The 26,622-nt window shown below is 42.8% G+C and overlaps 2 protein-coding genes and 1 pseudogene across 2 annotated transcripts in view; 2 read left to right on the top strand and 1 right to left on the bottom strand.

Moving 5' to 3' along the window:
- Window positions 1-7,515, top strand: part of LOC129847167 (potassium voltage-gated channel subfamily B member 1-like) — an 80,437-nt gene extending 72,922 nt beyond the window's left edge. The window contains exon 2 of the mRNA XM_055914985.1: window positions 921-7,515. Within this exon, the coding sequence (XP_055770960.1) occupies window positions 921-2,807 (1,887 nt within the window). The 3' untranslated portion in view covers window positions 2,808-7,515. The remainder of the gene's footprint in view (window positions 1-920) is intronic.
- Window positions 7,516-9,003: 1,488 nt separating this feature from the next.
- Window positions 9,004-13,013, top strand: LOC129851540 (retinol dehydrogenase 10-like; annotated as a pseudogene).
- Window positions 13,014-13,064: 51 nt separating this feature from the next.
- LOC129847157 (exportin-2) lies at window positions 13,065-26,372 on the bottom strand. Its single transcript, XM_055914974.1, has 25 exons — window positions 26,256-26,372; window positions 25,218-25,308; window positions 24,961-25,103; window positions 24,749-24,850; window positions 24,403-24,548; window positions 24,202-24,292; window positions 23,917-24,024; window positions 23,702-23,794; window positions 23,425-23,592; window positions 23,000-23,129; window positions 22,801-22,866; window positions 22,488-22,690; window positions 19,175-19,259; window positions 19,002-19,063; window positions 18,738-18,874; window positions 18,431-18,534; window positions 18,141-18,238; window positions 16,507-16,657; window positions 16,112-16,320; window positions 15,877-15,974; window positions 15,681-15,766; window positions 15,414-15,495; window positions 14,952-15,098; window positions 14,639-14,870; window positions 13,065-13,909 (listed from the first exon to the last, which is right to left on the bottom strand). The coding sequence occupies exons 2-25, from the start codon at window positions 25,300-25,302 to the stop codon at window positions 13,820-13,822; spliced, it is 2,916 nt and encodes a 971-aa protein (XP_055770949.1). The 5' UTR covers window positions 25,303-25,308; window positions 26,256-26,372; the 3' UTR covers window positions 13,065-13,819.
- Between the last annotated feature and the right edge of the window lie 250 nt (window positions 26,373-26,622).

Here is a 26,622-nt window from a genome sequence, read left to right as displayed (position 1 = left end):
GATGACGTGCTCAAGGGGGGCATTCATGCATGAACAAATGGGGTGCTCGAGGGAGGAGGGGGGGTCAGACTTGAATGCTCAACCAGGCAATCTAAATCATATATATATATTTTTTTTTTTCACCCCCTTTTCTCCCCAATTTTTCATGGTATCCAATCGCTAGTAATTACTATCTTGTCTCATCGCTACAACTCCCGTACGGGCTCGGGAGAGACGAAGGTCGAAAGCCATGCGTCCTCCGAAGCACAACCCAACCAAGCCGCACTGCTTCTTAACACAGTGCGCCTCCAACCCAGAAGCCAGTCACACCAATGTGTCGGAGGAAACACCGTGCACCTGGCCCCCTTGGTTAGCGCACACTGCGCCCGGCCCGCCACAGGAGTCGCTGGAGCGCCATGAGACAAGGATATCCCTACCGGCCAAACCCTCCCTAACCCGGACGACGCTAGGCCAATTGTGCGTCGCCCCACGGACCTCCAGGTCGCGGCCGGCTGCGACAGAGCCTGGGCGCGAACCCAGAGACTCTGGTGGCGCAGCTGGCGCTGCGATGCGATGCAGTGCCCTAGACCACTGCGCCACCCGGGAGGCCCCATCATATTTATATTTATATCATATCTTTTTTTCTCTTAAAAAGCTGGTAGTCCAGATATGACAGTAGCCTTTTCATAATGTTCAGGAGGAATCAGTCAGAGAGCTAAATGGGTCATGAATGAATCATATTCTTCAGGTGTCAGCCTCACAAAATGACTGTTATTATTTGCCGCAGCCATACTTAAGATGTTTAAAGCGCCTTTGAAAAGTAATTTTGTCCCACAGTTGGATTCAGACAAAAAAGCGTTGAAATGCTTTGGCATTAATGTTCTACGTGTCAATGCACTGACGTTTGACTGATGCCTGTTGTCTTGGTTGTGTTTCAACAGGTTCTGGCCATCATCTCCATCCTCTTTATCGTGCTGTCAACCATTGCCTTGTCTCTGAACACCCTCCCGGAGCTGCAGGACATAGACGAGTTTGGCCAGGTGACAGACAACCCTCAGTTGGCTCACGTGGAAGCGGTGTGCATCGCCTGGTTCACCATGGAGTACCTGCTCCGCTTCATCTCCTCGCCCAGCAAGTGGAAGTTCTTCAAGGGTCCACTAAACATAATAGACCTGCTGGCCATCCTACCCTACTACGTCACCATTTTCCTGACTGAATCCAATAAGAGCGTTTTACAGTTCCAGAACGTCCGGAGGGTGGTGCAGATCTTCAGGATCATGCGTATCCTCCGTATTCTGAAGCTGGCCAGGCATTCCACAGGGCTTCAATCGCTGGGCTTCACCCTGAGGAGGAGCTACAATGAGCTGGGCCTGCTCATCCTATTCCTGGCCATGGGCATTATGATTTTCTCCAGCCTTGTCTTCTTCGCTGAGAAGGACGAGGAGGACACCAAGTTCAAAAGCATCCCGGCCTCCTTCTGGTGGGCTACCATTACTATGACTACGGTGGGGTATGGGGACATCTACCCAAAGACTTTACTGGGTAAGATTATTGGGGGTCTATGCTGCATAGCTGGAGTGTTGGTGATAGCCTTGCCCATCCCCATCATCGTCAACAACTTCTCAGAGTTCTACAAGGAGCAGAAGAGGCAGGAGAAGGCCATCAAACGGCGGGAGGCCCTGGAGAGGGCCAAGAGGAACGGCAGCATCATCTCCATGAACATGAAGGATGCGTTTGCACGCAGTGTCGAGCTCATAGACGTAGTGGTAGAAAATAATGGAGAGAACATGGGGAAGGTGCAGGACAAACACCTGTCTCTTAGCCACAGGAAAGAGACTCCCAAGAGGACCACCTCAGACATGGGCTCCACTCAGTCATTAGAGCCCAGCTCACCAGACAAAGCCCATCCCGCCAGCCCTCAGCAACTCAACACTCAGAAACTGGAGGAGATGTACAACAAGATGGCCAAGACCCAGTCTCAGCCTAACCTTAACAGTAAGGACAAGGGGCATTTGTCTAAAGCGCCCAAGAAGAGAGACGAGATAGAGATGGGTATCATCCCCACAGAGCCTGCCCCAACCACAGACATGAGGAGCATGTCCAGTATTGACAGCTTCATGAGTTGTGCTGCTGACTTCACCGAAAGTGCCCGCTTCTCCCACAGCCCCAGCACCATTGTTCCAGGGAGGGTTAGCACCAACCCCGTGCTCGAGACCACCCTGGAGCACGAGGCTATGGTGTCCTCCCACAGCGCCACCAAGGTCCCTGGAGGACGAGGCTCCAAGCACGGCCTGTTCTCTGACAGCCCCCGGGGCCTACGCTTCAGCAACCCGCTAAAGAACCGCTCCCTCAAGGTCAACTTCAAAGGCGGGGACGCAGACCCTTCCTCCTCCCCATTAGCACAGGGGCCAGGGGGCGGGGCCCTCTCAGATAGCTCTGCCCTCTCTGCCCACTCCCTCATGAGTCCTGAGGTGTCTGTCTACACCACTGCCAGCAGCAAGACTCCACCCCCTGAGACCCTGATCCCGACAGTCTTCACATTCCATGACGCGTCCATCAGTAAGTTCATTGATGCTGACACGGACGAGGAGGAACACCTCCATGATAGCTCGGGTACAAACGCCTCCCAGAGGCTTCTGGGAAAAGCCAGCCCCAAGCTCAGCTCCTACAGCAGTCACCACCGCGTGGCCAACCACCTGGAGGGCTCCCAGAGAATGCTGGGTAACAGTGTGTTCCCCTTGGAGGCCAGGTCAGGTGGGGGACAGGGGAATCATGTGCTCTCCCGGGGAGAGAGGAGTCGTTCAAACACCCATAATGAGAGCAAGTGAGGTAGGGGGAGGGAATCGATAGTACAGAGAGGACCCAAACAGGAGGACATTGTGCAAATACCAGAGAGAAATAAAATAAAACATGAGCTCTAACCCATAAAAGGGACTGCATTCCTACTTACATGAATAAAAGGAACTAAAACACCTGCAGCGACTGGGTTTTTTGTTTTGTAACAAATGCCCAATAAGTAGAACGTATGGGACACAGGAAGGAGCTCACTCGTCCTTCCATTTCCTGCTACTTGAGGGCAAAGACTGTCAGCAAAATGACCCAGGGCACTGGGAGATGCTACAGTACTGCTGGATTGAAAGAGAGAGAATTTAAAAGGGTGCATTGCTGTGTCCAAGGGGGATATGCATAACTCTGCAAATCTGGTCACACACTGTAGATTTAGGCATTACTGAATCAGCATTGTGCTAAAATACATGTTGTTGATTTCCTTGTGTTTTCTTCCTCAAAACTGGCCTTGGTTATATGTGACTATGTGTATGCATAGCGTGTACGTGTGTTTGTATGTCTGTAGATGTATGTGTATGCAGGATGATAGGCAGATAAACATACACACACAGTTATGCAGTATTTTATGTGTATTGTTTTCCTTTTTTTATAATATAAATAGTATATTTTCTTTGGTCTGTTATTTTGTGACGCTATCTGAGAGGTGAACTTTCATCCTTGTTAATCAACAGTTTGGTTAAGTCATTGGAGAGGAAACGGCCACTTTGATATCCTGTCTGTTTCCTCATTCCCATCACACCTCTGCTTCCCACCTCCCGCCTCCCGGGTAGCACTAACCGCATAAACTGAATATTTTCAATTCTGTACAGGGTATTCTTTGTTGTTTTGTTTGTTTACTTATCTTTTTGTTTTTGATTGTGTGTTTTATCCAGACAGGTTAGGGTCTCCTTTATATTTTAATACTCTCTCAGATGTGTGGTTGTGGTTGATTGTCATACTTCATATCCAATCACCATTGATACTGGGGAGGGGATAAAAGCATCCATTTAGGCTGGATTGAAAGTACTGAAAACACTCAGATTTTCCATTTTAAAGTTCCACATTTGTACAATGGATAATCCTGTAAGAGCATATAACTCAACAAGAACATGAAAAAAGAACACGCTCATTGTGCAAAAAGTAATATTTTTTAAATATTTTTTTAGAATGGCATATTAGAAGAATGAATTATGCTAAACTCATAGTTTTGCATTTCAAATACATTGTTTTATTTTAGAGAGAATATTACAAGATAATGAATTTGTATTTTTTGCTAGTAGTTGGGGTAAATGTTTGTCCTTCTATCCTTCGTACAATGTGAATAACTTTGTATAACACTCTGTTAAATCCAGGGCATCTTTAATCATATCATGGACTCACACAATGTTATTAATTAATTATTTACATTTACATTTAAGTCATTTAGCAGACGCTCTTATCCAGAGCGACTTACAAATTATAACAACAATAGTTTCAAAACACCAGAATGTCCGAAATACTTCATGAAGCCAGGACAAATTCAAACACAGCAGAGATGAAGGGAGAAGGGAGGAGTGGAATGATGGAAGGGGGAGATGGTAAGATGCCACACAGGAAGAAAGAATAGGGAACAGCACTTTATTTACAGAGGGAATCATGATCTCATTTGATGACTTCCACACTATGGATGGTAGAGCTGAGGACCAGCTGCCAGAATTCACAACAAGCATCATATGGCTACATACACAGACACTGACAAACACAGAGCCACTCGCATGCTCAAACACATGCAGTCAACACATGCTCACAGGCACGTTTTATATGGGTTCAATCTAAACTTAACCTATCCCAGTACATATCATAGGTAGTATCTGATACAGACCACATTTCCAGCTCAATATATCCACTACTCTCATACACTTTACAATGTTAAAGATACGATTTTAATGTAGCCTTTAATACACCCGGCTAAACACTCAATATAGAGTGAGAAAAAAGTGTATTGTTGACTTCCATTGTCCTATTTTTCTATTGTCAGACTACATGCAAAGAGATAGGTATTTCTGTGCCTCTGCCAGTAACAAACTTGCTTCCCTCCCCCATCTCCACTCTGGAAAGTCTGTCACTGTAGCCTCAGTTTAATAGAGCTCACATGACAATTCAATAAAGTGTAATGCAAATAAACACAGAGAACTGGTTCGCCATGCTGTCAGGGTGTGATATTAAAGCACACAAACACACAGACACGCAATACACACAACACACACACACTGGTAGCACACAGAGACACACACAGCAATAGTGTGCTGCCCCATAGACTTAAATAAATACACTAATTATTTTGAATAACCAAAGCCAAACACAATCACACATGAGGGCATGGCCTACTAGAGAAATATACTATCAACAATTCAAAGAGAACCCTGGGGGGAGGAAGGGGGGTGGTAGGCTGGTGTGACCAACCATGTAGTTAATTACAGTCAGATGATGAGAGAACAGTGGGGCAGAGAGCTGTGTGTCTACTGTTCCTCCTGATGTCTGTAGCTATTCCTGTGGACCTCAGGCCCTAGTCCAGCCCCACTCTATATCCATAGCCAGTCCACTATTAGATGATTTTATCCCTAACAATGGAATATTGGGCCATTTAGTCTGTATTGGAATTAATTGAATAAGCATTACAGAGCATTGTAGGACACTTGACCTCTGAACCCACACCCGGTAGAGAGACCATTACCCCTTGACTTACCAGAGCAGCATTACTTCCTATAAGACACATATTAAATATAGATCACTTTATCCTTTATGTTCATGCTTTCCTTTTCAAAGGGAAGATGGCTATTAAATCAGTAGGACTACTGTACTGAGTCAAGGAATAATGCCTGTCTGTTTGGTGACTCAAACACTGAGGGATATTTTGAGTGTGTTCCATTCTCCTGCTTAACACGAAACACAAGAGTGTCTGTGATAATTTTTGTGTATTTCCTACTGAAAGGGTTGCACTCTTGAGCATGTTTGTGTATAATGACAATGTGCAAATGATGGTTGGTTTGAGGCAGGTTTTTGGATTTGAATCCATTTCTCTGGTCCCATAAATACCAGTCTGGGCAGGGCAGTGTAAAGATCAGGCCACCAAGTCATAGAGGTCTTTGAAAGTAAATGTTTTAAAGAGTAAAGTGTCAGGGAAAGGTGGAATTGGCATTTACAAGAAAACAACAGGCCAGGTAAAGTTGTGAGAGGGTTCCGTTGTGGGAACTGCACATCCATGGATAAGTTGCATTTTAGATACAAGAGGGTAGGCCTACATTGTTCTCTTATTGCAAGGTGTATTATTATTCTCATAAAATGATATTATTATATACCTGCTTCATCTGTCTCAGAATACTTTGTCAACTGTCCCGTTCTCTATAGCTGAAAGTCCTCAAATTACTCGGTGGAATCTAACCTTGAAGTCGGGTTCAGTTCTGAAGCCCCCACAATTCACGTTCAAAACATTCTGTAATTGCTTCAGTGAGTGAGCCCCTAAGTAACTACTGATTATGTGCATAACATCAAGGCCCAATACAAACTTAAGTTCAATACAAACTGAATTCAGACAAATGATTCATTCAAAAATGTAGTTGGATCTTTCCTAGTAGTCTTAGTAGTCTTCTAGGTCTAGGATATTGATGTATAACAATCAATACATTGTAACAAAGTTGGAGATGGGGAAATGGGAGGATATATGTATAGATCATACGAAAGTCAGGGTCTCCTTCCACATAAAATACTACAGCAGAGCTCATTCACACATGGTAAAGTCAAATTTAACAATCAATTAATCAAATGTATTTATAAAGCCCTTTATTTATTTATTTGTCACAAAGTGCTATACAGAAACCCAGCCTAAAACCCCAAACAGCAAGCAATACAGATGTAGAAGCACGGTGGTTAGGAAAAACTCCCTAGAAAGGCAGGAACCTAGGAAGAAACCAAGAGAGGAACCAAGCTCTGAGGGGTGGCCAGTTCTCTTCTGTGCCGGATGGAGATTATAAGAGTACATGGCCATTTAAGGCCAGATTGTTCTTCAAGATGTTCAAACATTCATAGATGACCAGCAAGGTCAAATAATACAGATTTCAAACCACGCATAATGGTGATCATGATTCCTGTTTCTCTTTTACACTCTGGTGTTGGATGAACTTCTATGATTTTAATGTGGCTTTTATTTTTTTTTATTTTTTTGTTATAAATAAATGCGCTCTATTGGACCCTGAGCTATCTCTTTGAAACGGGCCTCCTACTTGGCCAAACCAAACACACTGTCTCCAGACAGACTCATTAATAACATTCTTACTACATGGTTGTAAATATGATGTCCCAAAAAGCACAATGTATTATTTATTTGATTCATCATTTTATTTTATCATCACCAACTACCAAACAAACAGATGCAGCCAACTGCTAATGCTCCACAAACTGAACAGAATTATCCCCCTTTTTCAGAGAATTCATCCTCCCCCTCCTCTCTCTCACGCAGCCCTCTATGCTGTCCTTTTTAAGTTTCATGCTTTGTTTGTACCAGTTTACTTTCTAGGCTCTTGGTGTTCTGTTGTGTGAGGCGTGTAGCGCAACCAAGTTGTGACACAGAATCTGTACATTTCTTGTACATAGCAAAAACCAAATGTCTATGATCTTTTTGAAACAATGTTCTCCCTTTACTGACTGAAAACTAAATACAAGTCCAGAATTAAATATCAGTCTCTGTCTGTTCTTGTAGGTATGTATTTATAAATACATCAACGCATTTCAAACAGTGTCCAGTTCCATTAAAAATGTGAGGAACTGAATGATGTTTGCGTTAGATCTAAAATGTACACAGTATCTGCTATCTAATAGCGCCCTCCAGTGTCCGAGATCTACATTGTCATAGCATTCATTCAACGAGTCAAATATTTCTGTCTCTCGGCTGGTCTCTCTCTCGGTATCGCTCTCTCGATCGGTCGGTCTAATCAATAATTCAAAGAGGGAATTCCAGACCTCATTATTTTTTCATTAAAATTTTATGAAGCAAAGCCCTGCCCTGGAATCACTGCATTCCCTCCATGCCACTAACTACGTTTCCATATATAGTTTTTATGCGAGTAAAGTCATTCCATATTAAAAAAAAAATCACGACCGCTGTGATGGAAATTGAAAGTTTTGGTACAATTTTACAAATGCCGACAGATAATTTGTTCGTTCGACATGGTATGATCTTTTTGTGTGGGTAAACTTAATTACACCTTTATGCGCAAATATTGATATAATAACCATCATATCGAAGTAAACTTGGAGTCACACGATGATATGGTGTGTGGAGCTCCCACTACGAATCGGGAAAACATGCAGTAGGGCAATATATGAAATAAATTACGATGAACTTCACAGGTTGGCGAAAGTGCACGGTATGAACTTGATGCTCCTTTCCAATAAATGTCGAGGGTCTTATTCTGGTGACATGATGAACGATGCTTGACTGCCGTTTGACAAATACAAATATTGTCACTCTTATCCAAGGGTGAAAGTAGATTTAATTTGATCTCCTTTGTGTGCACGCGCGTGGTATAAAAAAAATGCAGCTGAGCAGCCCTGTACGTTCTTCCACCGTAGGCGAGACAAAACATTACCACCCCCATTCTATCCCCGGGTAACTATAATAGTGTACAGCAGCCGTCAGCAATAGATTTGGCCTTAGGCCATTTTTTTCTCAGCTAATAGTAGGCGGAACAGAACATAATAGCAGGCCAATTCATATGCCTATGCTCCAAATTAAACCGAATTTTAACACATCTGGTTAATAGGCTATACAATGTCAATAACATATCCTACTATTTTCAATCTGATTACAGTGATAAAATCCCCAATGTCAATATTAAAAAAATGTGAAAACAGTGCAAAACTTACTTTCAAAGATGTTTTTGAAATTTGTAATTTCACCCTTGAGACGTTACTTGCTGTCCATTTGCCATATCGTTTCTGACGGTAGAGCACAGGCGCCATCTATAGGATTTTTGGTTTATTGCACGTCCATTAGGCATATGCCATTTGCAATACGTTTTGGCCGTCCAAATCGGTGGTATTTGCTTTTGTGTATATGGTTTGTCCAATGGCAATAAGTTGCCATTCATTTTTGCCCATAAAGCATATGGTTTCCCATACCATCGCACGGGAAAAACAACAAATAAAGCTTGACTTGCACTGGGTCAGTTGTTGGCTCTGGAGTTTGCCAAAGAGGGTGTTGAGCTTGAGCTCTGGGACTGTAACATGGCAGCCAACGAGAAGAATGCCAAGCTTGCCCGGGAACTGAGGGCCCAGGCGCACACCTACACAGTCGAGCTTTCCCGCTGGTTGAATATTAGAGACAGCTGAGCAGGTGCGGCGCGAGGTCAGCGATGTCACCATGTTGGTGAACAACACCAGGGTGGTAGCGGATGAATGCTGCTAGAGTGTCCTGATGAGCTGCTGGAGAGGAAGCTCTTCGTCAACTGCAATGCGCTCTTCTGGGTGAAACTACAGAAATCACCTGCACCACATTAATTTCACATTAAATGCTCAGATAAAATGCCTGTGTTAGAAATAAAATCAGAGAGCATCAAAAAGCATCTCTTTGAATGACATAACTCGACCATTATACTTGTGCATACTGTGTGAAATTGTGCAGACAATGTTTGCGCACTGAAATGTGAAAAGTGCAGTATGTAACGTCAGTTGATGACATGCATGCCTTTTGAATTCAAGGCATGCATGTGACCTCTGACTTATTCACTTACCCCACTTACCCCTGCAATCCAAAATGGCACACCACCAATTATGATGGAATGTGAATCTTCTTAATTTGACTCTCTTACTGTAACCTTAGTCCCATGCTCAAAAAAACAATAAGCTCCAGAAAAACAAATGCCTAATCATCCTATTACATGTTTCTTTCTTTCATGTGTGACACCCCACCTCAGAATTACATGTATTAAACAGTGGCCTACAGTAACCCAGGGTTACTGCAAGGGTTTGGGGTAACTGCTTTTACCCCTCAATTCAAGAGATGGCCTCAGATGAAAGCTAAGAGCCATGGCCACATTGGGAAAGGGGGATACATAGTCAGTTGTCCAACTGAATGTATTCAGTCTTCCACATTTACCCCAACACCTCTGAATCAGAGAGGTGGGGGGGCTGCCTTAATCAACATCCATGGCACCCAGGGAACAGTGGGTTAACTGCCTTGCTCAGGGGCAGAATGACAGATTCTTACCTTGTCAATTCAGGGATTCGATCCAGCAACCTTCTGGGGTTACTGGCCTAATGCTCTAACCACTAGGCTACCTGCTGCCCCAATTGCAAGTGCCCTGGGGCTTTTCAGCACTGCCTGTGTAGAGGTGAGACTGGAGGACTGGACATTACTTGGTTTCCTCTTCATGCTTAAATGTACTTTAAATGTCTGTTGGGTTGTTGTAAACCATATCAGATAAGATGAATGATCACACAATTTGTCATGTAGTCTATTGATGAAAGAAACTCCCTTCTGTTCAGTTGGTGCCTAGCCAAACTTGGCTAGACGAACTGAACAAGTGTGCTCGCTCGCATACATTCAACCTTTGCTTGAAAATACCTTTGCTTGACAAATGAGAAAAAAGTGCCAATAGTACTGTTTGTCCATCTTGAAATACAGTAGCCAGTATACACTTCCTCAAAATATAATTAATCTAAGATAACTCAAGAATTTGTTATTAATTTTGGCCTTTTATTCAGAGGATATCTTAGTTGCACAATTTTAAATCTAACTAGGATGTTTGGTGCAGTATTTCCAAAGTGAAAAATGTGCATGAAAATGAGTTGTCTATCATTAAATGACAACAAACACTTCATCAAAGAATACCTACTGTTGACCAATCACCGACGAAGGGGCGTAGTCCCAAAGTCCAAAATGAACAAAAACATCACAAATGTCGTCATAATATATTCACAAACTGTTCCGAATGGGAATGTCTTTTAGCGAGATTTGGTTGGGCCCCCCTGGCTAGACTAACTTATCAATCTAAAAATGATTATTTGACATGGCTAATTGAGTGACTGTCAGTGACTGACTGATATAGAATTTTATTATCAATGTTTATAATTTTCAATTTTTCTTGTGTGTCTGCAACCCAAAATTTGTAAAGTTCTGGTTTAAATGAAACAGACAGAATTCCCATTTAACAATAGTCAAATCATTGTTTATTCACGAGAGCTCTGCCGTTCATATACAAAGATATTCCTTTTATAACATTCTTCTAACCTACGCACACACATGCACACTAACATTAGGAGAGCTATCTTCTTCTCCAGAATTCTCACCACAGTTTATCACTACCCAGCTGACAGTTCCATTCCCCCCTAGATAAGGGAAACCTGGAGGGGTACTCCCTGTCCTATCGTACTTTCTCAGAGTTATAGTCGAGTCTGTTCAAACATAGTTTAAAGATCCTCTTTTTTCTTTCGGCACACACATACATTCCTCTCTTCCCCAGTCCAACCTAGTTGGACATATCTTTAATATTTTAAATTACTCCTTATCCATGCTACATAACCTCTAATCCCTAATGGTTAAGTTTCTGGGTACTATTATTTAATCATTTATCTTAAACCTTATAAATTATTTTATCACTGACAAAACAAGAGAAAAACTGCTGATGCACAACCAAACTTGAAACTTGCGCCTTGTGTATTCTACTATTCTAACTCTCAACAGTCCCTCCCAATTTGTAAAAATAATTTGGGGCCAGGGTCCCTAATGTCGCTTATGCCTGGAGCCGACCCTACTCAGCTGCTCCACACCATAGAGGAACAAACAAGAGTTATTTTGCAAACCCTATCAGTAATGTGCTGTTTATAGACCAACATATGTAGCACTTTCTCCTTTTCACCCCTCAGGACTACTGTGCAAGTAAATTTGGGGCTGTGGGGTTTCATTAACCCATAGTTTTCTGGCAGAAGAGGGCCTGGTCGGCATCAAAACCACACTGGTCTGTCCTTATATTGTCGACACCGGCATGTTCGCTGGCTGCGAGATGAGGTTAGACACACTTGTTGGCCATCTAGTTCCACAATGATGCCATGACCTGTGCCATTGAAACTACTGCATCTCTTTTTGCTCTCTGGCACACTCTACAGGAAGGAGCTGCTGGGTTTAATTCCCCCCTGGACACATCCTTGGGGACTGTTATGAATTTTATGAATAATGACTTAATGATGTATACATTTAACCTAGAACTATAACCAATTGAATTCTACCCTCTTTTTCTGTATTGATAAATAATGTTAGTTCATAAGAAATAGGTTATGTAGCATGTACATGGGAAGAGAGGAAGGTATATGTGTGCCTAAAGAAAACAAAGGGGATCATGAAACTATGTTTGAACCGACCTGGCTATAACTCTGGGGAGATAAGATAAGGCATGAAAAGCCCCTCCAGATTTCCCGTATCTGGAGGGGACTGGAACTGTCAGCTGTGTGGTAATAAACTTTGGTAAGACTCCAGGAGAGAAAGAGAGAATCCAAAGTTTAGTGTGTATGTGCGTAGGTTAAGAGAATAGTATAAAAATAACATTTTTGTATATGCACGACAGAGCTCTCTAAATAAACATTCCCGACAATTGTAGCTGGGCCTCCGCCTGATTCAGTCCAACCAGTTTCCTACAAATTCTGGGTATCAGGCAGAGTAATCAATTCAATTGGGTTTATGAACACTGAGAACATAATTCTCGTGACAGGGACAAGCACATAATCTTCTTACTATGCTTTATGTACATACAGTACCCTGAATTACACAAGCGTAAGTATCTAATTATTCAAGGGGATGGGGACTAAAAAAAGAAACTCACGTGATAGGTTTCCTTGACCAAAAAGTAGTTAGTTCAACATCATGTCTATAGACTGCTTCCTTGGGAGACCAATGTTGCGAAGTAACGCTTCATGGGAGGTGACAAGTGCATGCTGCCCTTCAAGACAATGGAGCAGAAGGCTGACACTACCAACGGCCATGCTAAATCCTCATAGGACCAATCCTTCCTGCCCAAATGGGTTTTGTCACCAAATACCAACACTATCTGCACACCAAAGGGTCAGTTGAGACAATCTTACTACACCCTGACAGGATATCTGAAGGGTGAGAAAGTGCATTAGAGCAGCTGTTATCACTTTTTGATAAACTTTTAAAATCTTCATAACAGGTTGTCAGGGTAACAATCTGCTGCATCAAATGCCATTCATGTGAATAAAATAAATGGAAATGTGTATTAAGTGTGATTTTATTTGAGTGCCACGGCTAATCAAGCGGCTGTACACAATGACTTTCACTGAAAGTGCAAAACAGCTCAGGTTTTATACAAGATCCTCTTTACTCACATTTAGACAGTTTCTGCACTAAGACCAAACATAACAAAGTCAATGCTATGCGCAACTACATGCAACAGAGAAACATTTTAAGCACTATATTTTGAGGTAATGACCACCAGTCCTCCAGAAGAATAAAAACAAAGGAAATCCAACTACTGAAAAACAAGGACAAAGAAAAAAACACTTCTCATTCTGCAAAGAGCCATGAAGTCCAATTCAGCCAGTTAACTCCAGAGTGCTGTTGATGTTGGTCGGGGTTGTCAATGTATGTTCAATAACAGGTCGTTATGGCAAAATCGACAAACAAGCAGATACATTGGTCATATCAAAGCATAACATTCACAAAGTTGTGTTGGTGAAGCCAGCCTCCCACAACTTTCTATAACTGCACAGCATGCCAATAAAGGACAAAGACAACCCCACCCCCCCCACAAAAAACTATTGCTCTTCCATTTCTTTTAACACCATTTAAAAACCCTTAAAAATCCCAATTTGTAGATGAACATGTTGACCCATTGTCCAAGTATCCACCATGAGTAGTCAATTGATCAGTCTTCGTTTTGTCCATTCAATCCCGATGAGTCAGTCCCAGTTATTGTGCAGTGTGATGGTGTCTTATGCGTCAGTGAGGAAGCTTCTGTGTCCATGTTCACACCAGCTGTACAGAGGCAGCCTGGAGGTAACCCTGCAGGTACTGGAGGGCCTCAGCATTCAGGCTGGTGCTCAGCATAGATGGGACCTGCCATGGGAGGTGAACAGGAGAGATTCACTCAGTTGACATCTACTACTGAAAGCATATATAGTACTCAAAGAAAAATAATTCAGCGAGGCATTAGCAATCTAGGAGCCAAAATGTTGTACACTACTCCCTGCTCTGCTATTCCTGGGGCCTCAAACAGTCTATGCTGTGCTAGAGCACCTTCAACTGTTGTCTATGCTGTGCTAGAGCCAGTCACCTGTTGGGTGACTGGCTCTCAGTCAGCTGGGGCTTCACTTTTATAAGTAAGCCTTGTCCGAGACAGAATGCACCATAGGACAGGAACCCATCTTCAGTGTCTGTAGTATGCGGCAGCTTGTTGTACAAGTACACCCCTTTGAAAGAACACTAGTCTGTCGCAAGGTCTTACCCCCATCCAACTCATTAATTCTGAGTGCCAAACAGAGACATTAGGAGCCATTTTAAAGACTTTGGTAGGACTCGACCGGGTATTGAGCCAACCATCCAATCTCAGAACAGACACTAACCACAAAGACACCGAGTTGGTACTTAACCTTTATACCATGTTGTTTTGCTTAAAATGACCGACTAAATCATATGAGAGTAGAAGATTGGAACACAAGGTGGACATGAAAATAAAGAATTGGAGCCTTGTTGTGTAGGTGTTCCTGCTATAAGGAGTGATTTAGTCAAGAGGCCCACTGCCTATAACATAGCCTAGTATTAGTGCATTTCAATAAATCAACTTACCCGCCCGGGACATGCAGTAGAGAGCTTGTGGAGAGACTGAGCTAGCAGGATCTTGGGGTTGCTGACCACCTCTCCGATGGGGTCATGCTCCTTCTTCCCAGCAAAGGCAAGCTGGGAGAAAGCAGTCTGATAACCGGGTGTGTCCTCTATGTCAATGAAGTGCTCGTCATCAGGGATGCTATCATCCTCTGGTAGCTCAAATAGCCCAATCAGGGCCTGAAGCAGGGGGGTCCTAAAGAATAAACAATTTAGCAGGCCATTCATTTAGTAAAAACACTACAAAGTGTAATAATATTCCAGGACAGTTTCTCACCAGAGTTTGGTGTACTCAGTATCTATCATGGCAGGGCACTCGGTGAGGATCTTGGTGATGCCCACAGCACAGATCTTCTTCTCCACTGGTCCAGACACTTTCTGCACCTCTGGAATGACTATCTTCTCCAGCACCATGCCAAACATCCTACAAGAGAAATTAGACTCAGCACTGAGAATACCTCTCCACGTAGTTCTTATCTTTTATTACATTCATTAAGGCCTATAATATGGACTATGATAAAACATTCCAAGCTCAGCCTAACATGCCATGCAAGTGTGTGTAATGCAGTACGAGGACATGGTTGGACTTTAAAAGCCAAAAGAGACAACTGACTGGCTTGTATGCAGATCAATGTAAATGAGTCATCTGCACACTCAACTCCAAGGCTACACTAATAGACATAAACGGAATCAAACGTGTCAAAGGTCAGTCTCATTTAGTCTGACAAGAGATACTTACTTTGGCTGTATGCTGTCAAAAATCTCCTGCAGAGCAATGGCTCCGTACTTGACACCATACAGATTGATAAACACCATGAAGCCTGTGGAAAATAGGAGGGCCTGTGAAAATGTGCAGCATTGAGAGATCACGCAGAGCTCATTCTAAAACTAGGGTAATATAACCCTACACACTCCTGTTGTGCAAGCATAACAAAGAGGATGTGGGTGCAGTTTCAATTGTACTTCTTAAATAAACATGCCAACATTTGTTTTAAGCTATACTCACTCTTGATGAACTTGGTGGTTTTGGAGCTCTGCAGTCTCTGAAAGAGCAGGATGAAGATCTGTTTCCTGTACTGAACAATGGACTCCCTGAGAAGGAGAGCGAGAGTGAGTGAACAAAATAACTCATAATACAGCCCCCATGTCAACTACACACAAAGTTCACCGTTAGAAGACAGAGGTGGAGGTTGTTGACTCACGTCGGCATGTGCTCTATGATACTGTTCATCAGGTAGAAACCTTGGTGGTCATTGGCCTTGGAGGCTATGAGCTTCTGGAAGACTCCTAGCAGGCCAGGCTGCATAGGGAGAGCACTTTAACATCAGATTATCACAACTAACTAATTGCATGCATCAACAGGTAAATTAAGACAGGTAGGTTTCAGAAAAGTACAGTAAGACTCCTCTTATTACAGTACCCCCAGCTATAACTCACTATTTTGTCAGCAGCAGAGCTGGCTATGGTGGCTCCCCCCTTCTCCAGATAGGCCTGAAGCAGGCGCACCAGCGGGGGAATGTTGCCAGTGCGTTCCCACAGCACAGGTTGCAGCAGGTGGGGGAAAAGGGCCATGTAGGAGTTGGGGATGGAGCTGGTGTGGATCTCCAGAAGCAGGGACATCACCTGGAACACGTACGGCACAAACTCTGCAACAGGAAGTGGGACAGTTGATGTAGGAAGGGCAATGTATAGTTTGCCAACAACACTGCATCCATGCAATTCAACCCCTTCATCCACCTACTCAGTTTCTTAGGCATGTTCTAGTCAGACATTCATGTTAAGCATAAGATGCCTTTCTATAACCTGCTGCTTTCTAGAGTACAGCCACATACCCTGTACATCATTCTGTAGGATCTCAGTGAAGACTGGGAAGAGGGCCTCCTCGAAGCTGCCCACAGTGGTAGTGTTGGCCTTGCAGGTGATCCGGATAGACAGGCACAGGGACTCAAACAGGTAGTGGTTAAAGTGAGGCTTGCTGGGGTTCTGGAAGAAACATGATACAGGTAAATACTAGGGATGGAAATTGCCATGGACCCCACGATACGATATCACAGCACTTACGTGCCGATACGATATTTATTGTCAAAAACGATACTAATAATATCCTGATTTGTAACTATCAATGGTGCCAGATTTCAGATTTCCTCCAGATTTGACGACTCTTGGCATTCAGGCCAGAGTTCAATCTTGGTTTCATCAGACCAGAGAATCTTGTTTCTCATGGTCTGAGTCTTTAGGTGCTTTTTGGCAAACTCCAAGTGGCCTTTCATGTGCCTTTTACTTAGGACTAGCTTCAGTCTGGCCACTCTTCCATAAAAGCCCGATTGGTAGAGTGCTGCAGAGATGGTTGTCCTTCTGGAAGGTTCTCCCATCTCCACAGAGGAACTCTAGAGCTCTGTCAGAGTGACCATTGGGTTCTTGGTCACCTCCGTGATCAAGACCCTTCTCCCGCGATTGTTCAATTTGGCCGGGCAGCCAGCTCTAGGAAGAGTATTGGTGGTTCCAAACTTCTTACATTTAAGAATGATAGAGGCCACTGTGTTCTTGGGAACCTTCAATGCTGCAGAAATGTTTTGGTACCCTTCCCCAGATCTGTGCTTCGACAAAATCCTGTCTCGGAGCTCTACGGACAATTCCTTCGACCTCATGGCTTGGTTTTTGCTCTGTGGGGCTTTGTATAGACAGGTGTGTGCCTTTCCAAATCATGTCCAATTAATTTAATTTACCAAAGGTGTACTCCAATCAAGTTGTAGAAACATCTCAAGGACGATCAATGGAAACAGGATGCTCAATTTCAAGTCTTACAGCAAAGGGTCTGAATACCTCTGTAAATAAGGCATGTTTTTTAAAATAAATGTGCTAAAACTTCTAAAAACCTGTTTTCGCTTTGTCATTATGGGGGATTGTGTGTAGATTGCTGAGGATTTTTATTGATTTAATCCATTTTAGAATAAGGCTTTAACGTAACAAAATGTGGAAAAAGTCAAGGGGTCTGAATACTTTCCGAAGGCACTGTATGTTATGGCGAAATTGTGACGTTTTGGTGTTCGGCAATTTATTCCCAGCTGTTTTTCTTGAGGCAAGTTTAAGTTCGGTGGTCGAAGTCCACGCCCCTTCATAGAGATTTGTTAATTGAGTGTTTGTCATTCAACGATAGATAACTATTTTTCATGCATTTTTTTCACTTGAGAAATACTGCACTAAACATCTTAGTTAGATGTAAAATTGCAAGTGTGCTGGCTACAGCGTCTTAAGCGGGACAAACCGTAATATTGCCAATTCTTTTCTTGTTTTGAAGTGAAGGTATTTTAAGGGCGTATGCGAGCACAGACATGAATTACGCCTAGCCAAGTTCTGCAAGGAGCAAACCGAACCTATGTATCCGGATGCCTTTAGACACAATGCAAGTCAACTCATGTGTACATGCATCCACAGCATGCAGACAAGCGATGAGTGTGTGACCTACCTTGCTGACCAGCAGGAGCTTGTGAGTGAGCTGGCCAATCAGAGTGGGGATGTAAGAAACAATGGCCTCCTGCAGGAGGGAGAAGCTGCGCATGATGGCTGGAAGAAAATTAAGGAGAAGTCTGAGTAGAGGACAAGAATCAGTACACACTGAAAAACGTTGTCTGCAACCTTAAAAGGAAGGTGACATTAGGTCCTCCGTGACGACATTAAGCAAAAGGACAGATAGCTAAGAATACAATGAAAGCCATAGAATTATAAGCAGAGCATTTAACACTCAAACTCAAGTACCTTTCATGATATATTCATTCTCTGAGGAGCCAGGCAGAGCCAGGGCCTTGAACAGGTTGTTTAGCAGCTGTTCTGTGAAGGGGGCCATCTCTGCAGGAGTGATACTGAAACATGATGACAGATGATTAATCACTACTGACATGAGCCACCAAAATTTACAAACTAAGGTTATTGGTAATGACCAAAGAGTTTTATTAACAAACAAACAAACTACAATGGATGCGGTGTATAGTTGATTATATTTGTGTAGCGTTGGAAAAGACAAAGTCTTTATTTAATTATCTAAGTATAGATGGTTACTACTCACAGAGTGGAGTTGTTGGGGCCCCTCATGGTGAAGAGTCTCTCCAGTGCATGGGCAGCGTAGGTGTGCTCTACCGTGCTCTCTGCCTGCAGGTGGGCCACAAGCAAAGGGACAGCCTGCAGCAGCTGCTCTTTGGGCAGCTGGAAGACAAGAGGGGACCGAGGACTGGTTATTCACGGGCCCCTGCAAGCGTTGATTTCAACCCTTAGTAAATGGGCTGAACTCATGACAGTGAATTTTCAGAGGGTAGAGAAAACAAAATCATACCTGACTTCTGAAGATCATGACATATTTGATGGCATCAGCCTTCAACACTGGAAACTCATTGACTATAATAGAACAGAGTAAACATGTTCCATAACAGTGCAGCTATAAATCAATCACCAGCGGTGATGGTTAATTCATTCATCGTTTGTTTCTAAGTTCAACTTTATATTTACCATTCTGGGATTTGAGGTCTGTGAGAATGTGGTTCACAAAGAATTCTGTAAGGTTCACCAACTCGTTAGCTTGCGTGATACCATGCTGAAAAATAAACATTTTGTCCATGTAATTAGCTCAATGTCTCTACTGCAAAAACATTTACAGTTGAAGTCAGATGTTCACATACACTTAGGTTGGCGTCATTAGAACTCGTTTTTCAACCTCTCCAAATTTCTTGTTAACAAACTATAGTTTTTGCAAGTTGGTTAGGACATCTACTTTGTGCATGACACAAGTAATCGTTCCAACAATTGTTTACAGACCGATTATTTCACTGTATCACAATTCCAGTGGGTCAGAAATTTACATACACTAAGTTGACAGTTGACAGTTCCTTTAAACAGCTTGGAAAATTCCAGAAAATGTCATGGCTTTAGAAGCTTCTGATTGACTCAAATGATGTCACTTAGCCTATTGGAGGTGTACCTGTGGATGTATTTCAAGCCCTACCTTCAAACTCAGTGCCTATTTGCTTGACATCCTAGGAAAATAAAAATCAGCCAAGACCGCAGAAAAAAAAGTATAGATCTCCACAATTCTAAACACCTGAAGGTACACTGTTCATCTGTACAAACAATAGTACGCAAGTATAAACACCTTGGGACCACGCAGCCGTCATACCGCTCTGTCTCCTAGAGATGAACGTACTTGGGTGCGAAAAGTGCAAATCAATCCCACAACAACAGCAAAGGACCTTGTGAAGATGCTGGAAGAAACAGGTACAAAAGTATCTATATCTTCAGTAAAACGAGTCCTATATCGACATAACCTGAAAGACCGCTCAGCAAGGAAGAAGCCACTGCTCCAAAACTGCCATAAAAAAGCCAGACTACGGTTTGCAACTGCACACGGGGACAAAGAAAGTACTTTTTGGAGAAATGTCCTCTGGTCTGATGAAACAAAAATAGAACTGGTTGGCCATAATGACCATCGTTATGTTTGGAGGATAAAGGTGGAGGCTTGCAAGCCGAAGAACACCCTCCCAACCTTAAAGCACGGGGGTGGCAGCATCATTGCTGCAGGAGTCACTGGTGTACTTCACAAAATAAATGGCATCATGAGGGAGGAAAATTACGTGGATATATTGAAGCAACATCTCAAGACATCAGTCAGGGAGTTAAAGCGTGGTCGCAAATGGACAATGAGCCTAAGCATACTTCCAAAGTTGTGGCAAAAAGTCTTAAGGACAACATAGTGAAGGTCTTGGATTGGCCATCACAAAGCCCTGACCTCAATCCTATAGAAAATTTGTGGGCAGAACTGAAAAAGCTTGTGCGAGCAAGGTGGCCTATCAACCTGACTCAGTTACACCAGCGCGGTCAGGAGGAATGTGCGAAAATTCACCCAACTCATTGTGGGAAGCTTGTAGAAGGCTACCCAAAACGTTTGACCCAATTCTGACCCACTAGGAATGGGATGAAAGAAATAAAACCTGAAATAAATAATTCTCTACTATTATTCTGACATTTCACATTCTTAAAATAAAGTGATGATCCTAACTGACCTAAGACAGGGAATTTTTACTAGGATTAAATGTCAGGAATTGTGAAAAACTGAGTTTAAATGTATTTGGCTAAGGTGTATACAGTGGGGCAAAAAATTATTTAGTCAGCCACCAATTGTGCAAGTTCTCCCACTTAAAAAGATGAGGCCTGTAATTTTCATCATAGGTACACTTCAACTATGACAGATAAAATGAGAAGAAAACAAAAATCCAGAAAATCACATTGTAGGATTTTTAATGAATTTATTTGCAAATTATTGTGGAAAATAAGTATTTGGTCACCTACAAACAAGCAAGATTTCTGGCTCTCACAGACCTGTAACTTCTTCTTTAAGAGGCTCCTCTGTGCTCCACTCGTTACCTGTATTAATGGCACCTGTTTGAACTTGTTATCAGTATAAAAGACACCTGTCCACAACCTCAAACAGTCACACTCCAAACTCCACTATGGCCAAGACCAAAGAGCTGTCAAAGGACACCAGAAACAAAATTATAGACCTGCACCAGGCTGGGAAGACTGAATCTGCAATAGGTAAGCAGCTTGGTTTGAAGAAATCAACTGTGGGAGCAATTATTAGGAAATGGAAGACATACAAGACCACTGATAATATCCCTCGATCTGGGGCTCCACGCAAGATCTCACCCCGTGGGGTCAAAATGATCACAAGAACGGTGAGCAAAAATCCAAGAACCACACGGGGGGAACTAGTGAATGACCTGCAGAGAGCTGGGACCAAAGTAACAAAGCCTACCATCAGTAACACACTACGCCGCCAGGGACTCAAATCCTGCAGTGCCAGACGTGTCCCCCTGCTTAAGCCAGTACATGTCCAGGCCCGTCTGAAGTTTGCTAGAGAGCATTTGGATGATCCAGAAGAAGATTGGGAGAATGTCATATGGTCAGATGAAACCAAAATAGAACTTTTTAGTAAAAACTCAACGCGTCGTGTTTGGAGGACAAAGAATGCTGAGTTGCATCCAAAGAACACCATACCTACTGTGAAGCATGGGGGTGGAAACATCATGCTTTGGGGCTGTTTTTCTGCAAAGGGACCAGGACGACTGATCCGTGTAAAGGACAGAATGAATGGGGCCATGTATCGTGAGATTGAGTGAAAACCTCCTTCCATCAGCAAGGACATTGAAGATGATACGTGGCTGGGTCTTTCAGCATGACAATGATCCCAAACACACCGCCCGGGCAACGAAGGAGTGGCTTCGTAAGAAGCATTTCAAGGTCCTGGAGTGGCCTAGCCAGTCTCCAGATCTCAACCCCATAGAAAATCTTTGGAGGGAGTTGAAAGTCCATGTTGCCCGGCAACAGCCCCAAAACATCACTGCTCTAGAGGAGATCTGCATGGAGGAATGGGCCAAAATACCAGCAACAGTGTGTGAAAACCTTGTGAAGACTTACAGAAAACGTTTGACCTCTGTCATTGCCAACAAAGGGTATATAACAAAGTATTGAGATAAACTTTTGTTATTGACCAAATACTTATTTTCCATCATAATTTGCAAATAAATTCATTAAAAATCCTACAATGTGATTTTCTGGATTTTTTTTCTCATTTTGTCTGTCATAGTTGAAGTGTACCTATGATGAAAATTACAGGCCTCTCATCTTTTTAAGTGGGAGTACTTGCACAATTGGTGGCTGACTAAATACTTTTCCCCCCCACTGTATGTAAACTTCTGACTTCAACTGTATAACCCATCAGATGTCACAAACACACCCAAATACAAAAGGCATAATGACCTAATCATACCTTCGCTGTCTGGGCTTTTGAGGCCAGAGATGTGACCAGGTAGATAGCCGCGTCTTTGTGCTTCCAGTTCACCCCTGGGTTCTTGGCATACTCCCCAAGCATGGAGTTGACATAGCCAGAAAAGATGGCTGTGACCGGGCCCTCAAAGAACTTACACAGGCCTCTCACCAAGTCACAAGCAGCCCTGCGCCGAGTGTCAATGTCTGCAGGAAGGAGACAGAACCGAGGGGTGAATATCAGTGTACCTTGAATACCTATACTTCAACAATCCTCCAGTTCAATTGTGGTCTTGTTGAGTTAAAAAAATATATACCTGATCCTTCAAGATCTCTTCGGATATATTCCTCAGAGTTATCCTCAAAGGCCTCCTCATCAGCACCTGGAGAAAGAAATCTATGTATCAGTATCAGAGACCATTATGCAAATCGCTGCCATTCATGTACAATGGCAAGAGCAGAAACAATAGTCATGTAGCCATTCATCTCCAAGATACTGTTTCAGTCTAAACTCACTTCTGAACTCCATGTTAGGCACAATGACCTTCTCACAGATGCTGGTGAGTGTGTTCTGGTCCTCAAACAGATGCTTGTAGTGGGGCCTTTCACACACAGATGCCAGGAACTGAATAGCATTGCTCACAAGCTACGTCACAAACATAAAAGGAGCAAACATATTATTTTACCTTTATTTAACTAGGCAAGTCAGTTAAGAACAAATTCCTATTTTCAATGACGGCCTAGGAACAGTGGGTTAGCTGCCTTGTTCAGGGGCAGAACAACATATTTTTACCTTGTCAGCTCGGGGATTTGAGCTTGCAACCTTTCAGTTACTAGTCCAACGCTCTAACCACTAGGCTACCTGCCGCCCCAAGCAAACGTATTAGTAGGTGGTCAACATGATCTATTGATAAGCTACATGAATGTATCAGCAGTCTCACCAGATCGTACTTGACCTCCTGGCCAGTGGAGACCAGCAGGTTCCAGATAGCGGTGACAAACCGAGGCAGGTAAGGCTGGAATTCTTCATCGTACTTCTGGGCATACAGAGCAGCGTTGTCACAGATCTGAGACTTGAGCAGCTCCAGAAGACCTGCCTCCTCTTCATCCTGTTGTGAGGAAAAGACAAGACCGTATCACAAGTTTAATCAACCGATTCATTAATAGCCACTTGAACATCTTACAGTGAAAGTGCTGTTAATCACCAGGTCCACTCACATCTGTTTGTAGTAGCTTGTTATCCAAGGTCAACAAGTTATGGAAATTAGACATCCATGTCTCCATGTTGTCCTCAAAGAACTCTGGAAGGTCCTGTGAAGGCAGAGACAAAGACGGAAGAATGAGATGTGAAAAAGCTCCAGTGAAAAAGCATCACATTTAAATACAGTAAGTTCTTGTGGGCATAAAGCAGGTAAGAGGCAGGGGGGACGCACCTGAAAGTTGAGACTGTAGAAAAGCTTTGAGATCAGAGTAAGGGACGAGAAGAGGATCTTCAAAGCATTGATGTCAGTCGCATGGGTCTGACACAGCTCAATGGTGGCCTGAAAAAAACAATAGACATGAATAGCAGATAATGTCTTCCCATGTCTGAATAATTAAGGTACTATAAAGTAAAAGCAAGGGACGGCAAGCAACAATTTCCAGACGCATGTTGTTTTTACTTGAAATACACTTCAATTGTTCGAGTTGAATAACTCTGAAACCAATCCACCACTAACCTTGAAGAGTTCAGTCAGTGGATTCGCAAACGTGTCCAACACCAGCTTAATCTCCAGCCATAGCTCATTTGACTTAAACTCATGTCGATACCTGGGAAAACAGATGATCAGTGTTAATATCTTTCAAAATAAACCACAAAGGCATGATTTATTATGACGCCTATCATTAGAGGGCCACGTGTCATGCTCATGGTGGTTTACCTCTTGAAAAGTGAGTGTGCGGTCCGGAGCACTCCGTTGATTATGTGGAAGTCTCCGCTCTGGAAGCGGGTCACCATCTCTGTCAGGAGGTCCGGCCACTTCAGAGGGAAGTCCTCTCTACCGATGATGCTGATGGCATCACTCAACTGTAGAAGAACAGTAAATACAGAAAAACTGAACCATCTCTACAAATCTCCCTTTTGATTGTATACATGTATTATTCTAAAGGATTGTGAACCCATGGATTCCAAGAACCTCATATGAAACTCAAAACAAGCACCAGCCCACTGACTTTGATTTAGAGTAGATGAACAGGTAACAGGTCTTGACTCATGTGAAGACATACCTGTTTCTGAATCTGTTCAGGGCTGCTCAGCATCAAATTTACAATGTTGGCCTTGATAGTGGTTCGGTCCGGATCTGAGATTTTGTTGGGTTCATCTTCAATCTGAAAGAGACAGAATGCAAAGTAGCACTTGTCATGCCAACATTGGGACAACAATACTTGCACAACCCATAACATTTCTTCCAATATTCAGGCCACCACCACTAACTTACTATGCGCCAGTTCCTCTTGATGTAATTTTTGAAGGTGACAGCTGCACACACCCGGATCACATTGTCTTGGGATTTCTCCAACAATGTAAGCAGCAATATTGGGTAATTCTGGTTCCCTTCAACTGACTCAAGAAACTTTTCAGCTGGAAGAGGGAAATAAGAACATTCCAGTCAAGCACTGGGAAATTGTACATAAATGCCAATGTATATATCATTGTATATGTTTATTGCAAGCATTCTACTCTGAGCTCCCATACCTGGACGTCTTACGGATGGATCTGGGTCCAGAGTTTTGCGCATAAATTCTGTGAGGGTCTGAAGGTTTCCATCATTTATCTCCATGGTGCCCTGGAAATATGGTCATAATCAATACATTAGGCAAAGTAACGTTAACGGTAGTGATGGTCTGAACTGACTAGTACCATTAACTGATTGTCTTCGCTACAAGTTCATGAAAAGTTATATTTTCACCAAAAAAACGCATATGGTATATTCACCCGATCAATATATGATTGAGTAAGTCATACTAGCTAGCTATACATCACTAAAACACCAGTTACAGACAAATACTTTGGCCTAATGCTAGCAAATGTTAGCCCATTTTGCCGTCCGACACATTTCTCGAAAACATTTTTAAAATGACAACCTTGGTGCTCCAATGAAATTCGTTATTCTTCTCTACGTCAGACACTTTACCCACTCACAGTAAATCTAGGGAAGGACTTTGGGGGGTACCGTTAGCAACTAGCTAGCAAAATTAGCATGGTACTCTGGCATGGTGATGCTGATTCAAAATACTTCAGTTTCACTACTTTATGTCAACTGTAGGGCAGGTTTCTTACATCTCAAATATCCAACACTTGTTTCGAGGATATAAACTTAGCTACGGAGTAGAGTAAGTAAATCACAGCAAGTTGATTTAATGACTGCGCAAGTTAGCTAGCTAGTTTGTTAGCCAACTAGCCATAGCGGTCTGGTAGGCTAACTTTGCACGTCTTCTCACTACTTGTACGTTAGTAGCTAGCGAGCTGATATTGTGTTACACTTGGTTAGGCCAGATAGCCCTTTTTGTAACAATTCATTTTCTGTTTAGGGAACATAGCTAGATAACTAAGCGTGAATAGCTAGCAAGTATCGCAGTGACAGTGTTCTACTAGTAAATGTTCGCTAGTTTGCTGATGCTAAATTATCCACGATGGGCAAATTAGAAACTACCGCAGTTTTCCGTCTTTCTACAAGCAAGCCAGTAATGTACATTAAACTTTATAATTTGATACAGCGGTGAGATGTTATACCTTCTCTTGCTATGAGTTGTCTCTCAGCCGGTATGTGCTGTTGTACGATTCGCTGCTGCCTGACTAACGTTAGCTAGTTTAAAGAAATCTCAAGCCACTGACTGCGCGGTATGTGTACTGGGCGTGCGCAAACTAAGTTTGGAAAGCCACGCTAGACACACCCCTGTGCACTTGCATTGGCAGGTGTTCAGAACAGATGCTATGTTATTGATGAATTTATCACTATTATTGATTGATGAAGTGTGTTCACTGAGTTATAACCCCATATTCATGTCATGGAAGACCAATAGAACAACTTAAAGAGAAGAATCAAAGTGTCTGTTGGTTCCTCTTTTCTTGTCTGGTGCCTTTGAGTCAGGACATGGCT

Source organism: Salvelinus fontinalis, chromosome 3 (assembly GCF_029448725.1).
Source record: "Salvelinus fontinalis isolate EN_2023a chromosome 3, ASM2944872v1, whole genome shotgun sequence".
Lineage (NCBI taxonomy): Eukaryota > Metazoa > Chordata > Actinopteri > Salmoniformes > Salmonidae > Salvelinus > Salvelinus fontinalis.
This window is presented reverse-complemented; position numbering and strand designations above follow the sequence as displayed.